Genomic DNA, 9,584 nt, shown 5'->3' with positions numbered 1-9,584 from the left:
TAAAGCAGCTAAAAAATTGTGATCAAAAGCTGTCCCAAACAAAATCTAAGGATACTTGATAGTATAAAATCACTAACAAGAATGGTTCACGAAAGGTATGTATGGTTATTGCTTCTTTCGGGTCGTGCCTCGTTTAAAATTCATGACATCTCCACAGTTCAAAATACAAAGACATTCAGCTATCAAGGATTTGCACTATTTCCTGCAACAGGAAGTTATCCAAAAGAAAGATCACAAAGTAACTATTTTCTAGATCATCACTGCACAAATTATGACCATTTAAATGTTTCTAGAATCATTTTGTTTGATAATGATCAAGCTTCTGCTAATTGAAGAGCCAATTTGAGCAGACAAATTAGCGCCATGGACCCTTAAGATTTGCTTTAGGTACAAGAACGAAATTACCCACTGAAATTTCACTAGAAATCTTTGGGAGGTGATAAACTATGAAACTATAAACAGTTAATAACTAAGAGAAATGGAGAGCTGATTAAGAAGACTTATATGAAACTGAGTGGCAGTTTTAAGAATTGAAGAACAGAAGTGATAGTATTAAACATCGAAGAGATTTTATTAGCTCCAGGAAGAATAAATTAAATCTACTTCAACGTCTAAGTACACCACTAGTATTGCTACACATCTGTACAGAATTCAAAAATCAACCCACATGTAAGATATTCGTTTGATCTTACCAGTTCTCACACTTCAATATCTGAATGGGTAGGGAAGTCCAAGCCATGTAGTGCAGGCACATCATGTAAATCATTCTTTGAAAACAATGGGAAGAACCAAAACAATTTGTTTGAGCCAAAAACCTGAAACACAGGTCGGGGAAAACAATCAGGAAATTGAATATATTAAAGTTTCCAAGTCGAATAAGGTACCTGCTCAAAATTCTTCCTCTTCCCCAGGTCGTATTTCCACTCAACCGCTTTCTTCTTCTCATAAACCTGAACAAAGAACGGGTGAAAATATGTTTTTGTAAAGAAAGGTGCGAAGCGTTGAAATGTACTGGCATAAGTTCAAGGCGAGAGTTTCTTCGAAGAAAAGCAAAAATTCTTTTCGAAGAAAGTGAAAAGTTTTCCTTTCATTCCAAACCGAGTTATGGAAAAAGGAAAGCTATTGCCTTGTCGCAAAACATAGGTGTGGGTGAGGATGAGGACTTATACCCATTTCATAGAAAAAGCATCTCAACTATCTCAACTACTCATACTCAAATCGCCATAGCGCGATACTCCGCTTCTGAACGGGCTATGAAACTTTGCTTCCAAGAGATGAGTTTTTGTGCACAAGGTAACAGAACAAAGTGAGCAAGCTAGCATAAAGCGATTATGCTCACTAATCTTTGCCTCTGCTGGAGGTTCTACCACGCAAACGTTTCAATTTGCGAAAAAACCTTTAGCAAGCTCATTAGCAAGTAGCGAGTCCCCCCTTTAAGGTGAGAAAGTCAAGCCAATCCCGAAAGCTAGATTCCCAATTCGGTGTGAAAAGCATAGGTCCAGCATATACAGATTAAAAAATGAATTATTTTCTAATAAACCTTACATGGTCACATTTTGCATGCTTGTTGTCAAGCATATGCTGAACTTATCAAGCGGAAATGATTTCAACAAAAATAACTCTGGTAAGCATCATACAAAAAATATGAATAGCCACAGCGAAAAACTTAATATTCAGCGCAGCGATTTAACAGGTAGGTACCTCTATAGTGGTGGTATTGCTTAATACCAGAGATGTGTGCATAACCACAAAACAAAGTAGACTCAGTGCGAAGGCCACATTAAGCACTGCATAAAGAATGAAGAGCCCATGAGAACAGCGTCCGTGCAGAAATTTGACCTATAGCTTCAACCAGGCTTACCAAAAGAAAGAAAGGTGACAGCAAGATTTCCAGGTGAGCCAGAATGGTTACGAGCATCTCCAAAGAATTTTATAAAATGTGGAAGAAGTGCAAGAGAATCCAAGACTGTCTCAAGGAAAGTATAAAACTGAAAAGATAACAATTAACTCAGGAAAGCTCACCCAACAGGATGGTGCTTAGCAACAAGCAGCTAGCCACACTACTTTTGTAAATTTCAACCAAAATCCTATGTACATAGCTTGTGTCACTTGTAAGAAAATAATAAATTCAACTGAAAGAATACTTAAAACTACTAACAAACATTTTTACCAAACTAACATTTGGATGTTAATGTGATGCAGCTGGCAGAAGCAGTCCAGCTGCCCAGGTGGGGCCCAGGAGGGGCCCAGGACCTCTTTAATCACCTATAGGAGAAGAGGCTTTGTGAAGAACTCTTTGGAAAAGAGGGGACTCTTTGGTAAAGATGTAAGGTACATTTATTAGGGGATTTGAGCGGCTTAATAGGGGAGATTATAGTGGAATGGGGGTTTTTATGTTATGTTTTGAATTTCTGCATTAATTTTTGGAGGTATTTGGGTTCCTAGTAGCTGCTAGGAATTGTGAGAGAGACGATTCACCTCTTTAACAATGAATCAACTTGTATCTTATCTTGCTTTGTTTGGAAATTAGTAAAAAAAACAGCTCCGTTTGTGTTATTTCTAGATCTATTTGGAAAAAGTTGTTGTTCTTTTATATTGTTGTGTGATGTTTTGATCATCAAGTCCTATCATAATGTCTCCAATTTCACCAAAAATACTATTTAGTAATAAAAGTTTCAGACTTTCAGTTTTTTGCTGAAATAAATAAATTTTGTTTGCCAATCTTTCGTTGGCATAAATAAGTTATGTTTGGCTAGGACAGAATTCGAAGGCCTGAGCCCAATTTGATAGGTCTAAACACTCGCACTAATTTTTACAAGCTTAAGCCAATTTGGCTGTTTGCCATCCTTTGATAATAACTAGTTTACTTCACATTATCTAGACTAGCATAACAATGCTTATAATTCCCGACAGCCAGTTTCTTTCATCACAAATGTTCCTCAATAAAAGATTCCAAAAAGTTTGAAGTTTTTCAAAGTCGTACAATGTTCTCATATGCTCGAGTTTTATCACCAGGCCTTGTAGAGAAAATACAAATAGGAAAAACTCATATGCTTTGAAGTAACATGCAAAATGCAAATTTAGGTTTCGTTTGGGACATCTTTCTTATTGCTTTGTAAAGCAGCTTTTTAATACAATTTTTTTTTAACTAGAAGCTGCTTTAAAAAGCCGTAAGAAAGATGTCCCAAACGAAACCTTAATTAGCATGTCTAACTCAAGTGACCATTGTGAATATAGACAGGATTACTGAACTTGGTTCAAAGAATACAGACAATGATACCAGCCTTACGACGATACCTTGGGAAGGAGACGAAGCCGTGAGTGCAGGAGACGAAGTCGGAAGGAGACGACGCAGGAAACGAAGCCGAAAGCAATAATGGTTTCGAGAGAAGGAAACGAAGCCGAAGTTGTGAGTGCAAGAAACGTTCGGGCCTTGGTTAGGTCGGAAGAGCAGATGAGCAGTGTTGTGGACCTTGACTTTGACGTGCAGTAACGAAAGCTTGAATAACTCCTGATTCGGCTTTCTTTCATTCGTCTGCTCAGTACATGCTCGATACTGCTAGGTACATGCTCGGTACCGAGCATGTACCTAGCGATACCTAGTAGTACTAAGCATGTACCTAGTGATACCTAGCAGTACCTAGCGATACCTAGCAGTATATGCTCAGAACCGAGCATGTAGTGGTACATGCTCGGTACCGCTCGGTATCTTTCCATACAAACAACTTACAAACTTAAAAACAAGCAGAATTTCAAGGTCGAATCCTGCCAGGGGGCAACGCCCCCTTGGACCCCCGGCAGACCAGTATATTGTTGTATTCATGTTGTCTTATTATTGGAAGTACAAATAATTGTTAAAATCTGTCATATTGTTGATTTTGTGTTGTGATTTCTTTGCCTGTGAATAAATAAAAATCTTGTATATATCATTAATTTGATGTTGATTATTTATTTCTATAAATTATTAGCATGACTAGTGGCATAAGAAGGAAAGATCCTGTATGGAAATATGAAACTCAAGTTGAAGTGTCAGGCGAAGGTGCAAAGAAGGGATATGTTTACATGAAATGTAATTTCTATGAGAAATGCATAACTGATGGCGTCAAGAGGTTGAAGGATCATCTAGCATGCACTCATGTCAATGTGGGAACATGTGCAAAAGTACCTGATGAGGTGAAAAAGGAATGTACATATTATTTAAAGAAGTTTGCCACCATAAAAGAGGTCACATAAAGAAATATGGAATAGATGATAGGAAACACTTCTTACTATGGATCACAGCATGAAGGTTCTAGTAGTGCAAGCAATCTAGTTTCTTCTAACCGAGGCACTCGGGGTTCCATGGATAGATTTATGATGAATATTGATAACGAGGATAACATAAACACTCAGGATCTTGAGCCTCCTACTGCTACAAAAGAACTCAGGAACAGAGTTTGTTTGGATATCGCTAGATTCATCTATGAAAATGGGATTCCATTTAATGGTGTTAGGAGTCCGTCATGGATCAATATGTTACAATATGTTGGAAGCTATGGAAGAGGACTACAACTTCCAAGCATGTATGAACTGAGGACTTGGATGCTAAATAAGGAGGTCAATACAACTTCAAAAATGGTGAATGATATTAAGAAGACTTGGATTGAGACAGGAGTCACAATAATGTTAGATGGTTGGTCAGATATTCGACATATAAGTATTATTAATTTTTTGGTCAACAATCCATATGGAACAGTTTTTCTAAAATTAGTGGATACTTCAAGTTTTGTAAAGGATGCACAATTATTGTTTGAAATGTTGGATGAAGTTGTTAAGGAAGTGGGTGATGCTTTAGTAGTATAAGTTGTTACTAATAATGCAAGTGCATATAAAGCTGCAGGGAGAATGGTAATGGAGAAGAGGCCTCACCTTTAGTGGACTCATTGTACCGCACATTGCATTGATTTAATGCTTGAGAGGCTGGGACAGTTGCCTTAGCATAAATCAGCCCTATTGAAGGCCAAATTTATTAGTAAGTTCATATACAATCATTCTTGGGAACTCAATTTGATGAGAAAATTCACTAACAAGGAAATTATTATACATGCTGTTATAAGATTTGCTACTGCATATTTAACATTGTAGAGATTCAAAGAGTTAAGGCAACCTTTGAAAGTTATGCTTGCTTCTGAAGAATAGGATAAAAATTCATGGATAAAAAAACAAGAAGGAAAATAGGTAAAAAAAATTGTTATGAAAAATGATTCATTTTGGTAGAGCAGCACAAGTATGCTACAAAACACGATCTCCTGGTATGTTTATAATTTATATATTTATAATTTTAATTTTAATATTTATGTTCAAGTCTTCTACTTCAATCAATATTCATAAAATACTATTCATTTTCATGTAGAACGTTGGTAGAGTCAGTTTCGAGATGATGTTCCTGAATTAAAAGTTTTTGCAGTTAAAGTTCTTAGCCTGACATGTTCGGCTTCTGCATGCGAACGTAATTGGAGCATCTTCAATCAAATTCGTACTAAGAGAAAAAATCGATTGGTGACAGATTGAATGAACAAACTAGTTTATGTTATGTTTAACAAAAAACTGAAAGATAGACATCTCAAATTATAGAAGCAGGGAAGCATTGATAATGAAATTGACATTTTACTTGTTGATGATTTACAATTTGATGATGAATGGATTACTCCTAATAATGTTGATGTTTCTGTAGTTGAAGCAGAAGGAAAAACTCATGTAAATGAAGACAATGAATCAACTACTCATATATATAAAAGAAAGAAACAAAGTGAGATTGGAGCTTCAAAAAAATTCAAATATATTCTTAAATATAATGAATTATTTTTTATGCTATTATTATTTCATTCTAGAGCTAATAAAATATTAACTGATATGGGGGATTAATGAAAAAATATTATAGATGAAGAAGAGTTTGAGGATGACTTTGACATTAATTATGAAGATTCTTCTGAAGACAATCAAAGTGATGATGAGCCTGCATTGGGTCTTGATCCTAAATGGATGTTTTATTTTTAAGTGAGTTTATTTTAAATATTCTTTTCCAGTAATATACTAATATTATCTTTGAACAAATCATTAAATTCATAATTGACATAATATTTTGTTATTTTTTGTCATTATTCATAATTTTAAATTACTTTATTTTTATCATTTTTTAAGCTTACGCCTCGCCTTGCTTTAGCCAAAACGCCTCGATTCCCGATTTCGCCTTGTAAAACGTTGTTGCTACCTTAACTATAAATTTATTTTTTGCTAATCTTCTCCTTATTTTTTTCCTGTTTCACTGCAAGATATGCTAGAAGATAACTTTTTTTGGTTCCTCTGAAAATAAGTTGGACCAATGATGTCATTCCAATAATAAAATGATGAAGACTTTGCTAGAAATCTATTTAATGTCCACCGAGTATGCTGAGGTTTAAAATGTCATTTATGAAAACATGCAACCGTATGGCAGCATTAACGAAGCTTTCCAAGTTGGTATAGAACTATAACGAACAGAAAACAAAGAATTCTGTTATACCAGAAATAGAAGAAAGAATTTATAGTTGCGCGCACCAACACAGTTGACAACCCATACGCAATGATGATCCATCTTAAGCACGCATCTCTGACCTACAAAGATGCAAATATAAAATAAAATTCCAAAAAAGTGCTACTGCCCTAAATAAGAAAGGATACTTGGCAAAGAAATGAACAAGAAAACAAATCAAACTTATAAAAGAGAAGCAATCATAATTCTCCATAGAAGAAACACGTTCCTTTTTTGAAATTGTTCTGAACACCCAAAACATTTTTGAGATATTGCATAAGCAAAATCAGAGAGAAAAATGATCTGCAATAGAAAGCATAAGATGAATAACAAAGAACAATCAAACGTGACCGAGAAGCAGCTGGAATGACATAAATTAGGGGAAGAGAAGAAACGAAACAATTTTTGAAAGAGAGAGGAGCAAGAAAGAGGTATAAGGTTGGATAAAAGTGTAAATCAGCTTCTTAGTACACAAGCATAATGTTTTTTCTCAAGCATGGCGATGAAATACAACAGCAAAATTCTTGAAATAAACGAAAGGACATGCAACATGAAACTATGGGGATTAGCAAATTTGACAGCCTTAAAATGTTTCCGTACAACTCAATATAATTCAAAATTTATCCCAAGAATTTGAAAATATATGAATTTTGAAGGAGCTTCTGTCACCCAGTAGACATACCATATAGGACGATTAGGGTCTAAGATTTCTAATACAAATTGAATATGTGAAGTAGAAAAAAACAAAACAAGCATAATATATTCTCGTAACACAACTATTAATACAAGACAACTACATACTTACCTTCAATGAAAGAAGGGAAAGAGAGCATCCAATTCAAAAAACAGACGCATGGCCTTATTATAACAAAAATACAAAAATACAAAATAACAAAATCCATATACATAATTGAATTTACACAACCAAAGGAAATCAATATAATAGCAAATTTGTCTAAATACATTCTCACTTTCAACAAATAATGAAAAGTGTATGAGGGAAAAAGAAATAAAAGAGAAAGAAGCTGCCAAAAAAGAAGGCTTTAAACTTTCGTAAGAGGAGATAAATTCCTAAAATTCAAGTCTCATATTTGATCAAGGAATGATATCTAAAAAGGAGAAGGATTTTGCATATCCAAAAAAAAAATCATTCATCATACAATTCCTCTACTTTCGATTGGATCCTATTTACAATAACTAAAAAAATCATATTATAATTCTCAAAAAGCAAGCACTGCAGCATAATTTATTGATTTCAATAGAATAAGGAATTCTTGAAATAAACACAACAAAACAACATGACCAAATAGAAAACCTAACAGGAAACTACAAGGGGAGTTGTTGATAAAAGATGTGAAGATATAAATGGAATGTAAGATGTTGAGAACAAACAACACCACAAAGGAAGCCTCCAATGTCAATCTTGTTACAGTCTCGAAAAAGTGTTCAAAAAATGTTTGATCGAAATAGAAGACTTATTGGATAGAAACAATGTTGAGAATATAATAATTAAAACTTTCATTGACATTCTTAAGAATAGTTAAATATCTCAATAATAGGATTAGATAGCACATGTGATTTGAGTGATGAATGTAAATTTAAAATACAAGAAGATCAACAAGCCTTTATCCCACTACATGGGGTCGGCTATATGAATCTTTTTTATCTATTGTCCTAATAAGAGTCAAATTCTTATTTAAATCAAATAAAAAAATCATTTTTAATTAAGTCTTTTTAGTTCTACCTCTACCTTTCTTAACATAGGTCGGATCTAAAACATCTACTCTCTTAACAGGATCATCAAAAGGGCGACGTTTTATGCTACCAAACCATAAAAGGCAACTCTCTCTAATCTCATAGGCCACTGGAGCTACTCTTAACTTTTTCGTGCATATACTCGTTTGAATCGTTTCACATTCCATCCCTAAGTGCAAAGCCAATCATCCATGAGCATTCTCATCTCTAAAATACTTAAAAAAAAATTATCTTCTCTTTTAATGACCAACATTTTAAGCCATAAAGCATTGCAGGTCTCACCATCATCCTATAAAATTTTCCCTTAAGTTTGAAGGGATATTTTTCTATCAAACAACATGCCCGAAGCATTCCTCCACTTCAACCATCCAACTTCAATTCTACTAATAATGTCCCCATCTATTTCACCATTGTTTTAAAAAATGTGAATTTAAGATCAATGACATAAATAAGCAAATAAATAGAATAAAATACACAGTGAAAAAAACAAGAAAGTAAAGCATATAAAATATTTCAAATCGTTCAGCACCAACCGCATTCATCCACCATCTAGAAAAATCCTTGGATTTTAAAAAGCTCCCAAGCTTTCTAAACAAAGATTTCACCAACAAATCTAAAGCTTTGAAACCAATTTGTAATACGAGAACATAAGTACAATTAACAAAATAAAAAGAGGAGAAGAGATTTATCTATTTTGTGGATAAAATTCTTCTCCATTTTCTCAATCAACAAGCTTATCCCAAGCTTTCTAAACAAAGATTTCACCAACAAATCTAAAGCTTTGAAACCAATTTGTAATACGAGAACATAAGTACAATTAACAAAATAAAAAGAGGAGAAGAGATTTATCTATTTTGTGGATAAAATTCTTCTCCATTTTCACAAGCAACAAGCTTAACTGCTAGAGTACTTCTTCAATCTTCACTTGAATGTAAAATGCTCTAAAAATGGCTCCCTTTCAAGGTTCTCTCTCAAGAAGAGAGGAGAAGCAAAAAAGCTTGTCAAACACTAGGAGATTTTACAAGTATGGTTATTTTGAAGTTATGATGAGGATCTTTTCTGGCTATACACTTGGATAATGGCTATAGAAAGGTATTTTCCCAAGTATGAACAAAATTTTAGAGGTAGTTTGGGCTTTAAATATAATCGTTTAATCATTTGATTAAGTTTAGGATGGGTTCGAAAAGGATTGAGCACATGGATTTCAATTTTGAATATGGAGCTAATAGGTATCCAAATATATTAAACTTGTATATATATATATATATAGATATATATA

General features: G+C 34.0%; 1 protein-coding gene across 1 annotated transcript in view; it reads right to left on the bottom strand.

Annotated features, from left to right (window-relative positions):
• Window positions 1-445: 445 nt before the first annotated feature.
• The window catches only part of LOC110101879 (probable protein S-acyltransferase 12), a 25,719-nt gene continuing 16,580 nt past the window's right edge, over window positions 446-9,584 (bottom strand). The window contains exons 3-7 of the mRNA XM_020829970.2: window positions 6,542-6,633; window positions 1,862-1,988; window positions 1,702-1,787; window positions 885-950; window positions 446-815 (exon numbers count right to left, since the gene is read on the bottom strand). Of these exons, the coding sequence (XP_020685629.1) occupies window positions 699-815; window positions 885-950; window positions 1,702-1,787; window positions 1,862-1,988; window positions 6,542-6,633 (488 nt within the window). The 3' untranslated portion in view covers window positions 446-698. The remainder of the gene's footprint in view (window positions 816-884; window positions 951-1,701; window positions 1,788-1,861; window positions 1,989-6,541; window positions 6,634-9,584) is intronic.

This window comes from Dendrobium catenatum, unplaced genomic scaffold (genome assembly GCF_001605985.2).
Source record: "Dendrobium catenatum unplaced genomic scaffold, ASM160598v2 fragScaff_scaffold_974, whole genome shotgun sequence".
NCBI classification, from domain to species: Eukaryota; Viridiplantae; Streptophyta; class Magnoliopsida; order Asparagales; family Orchidaceae; genus Dendrobium; species Dendrobium catenatum.
The sequence above is the reverse complement of the archived record's forward strand: the minus strand, read 5'-3'. Positions and strand labels throughout refer to the sequence as shown.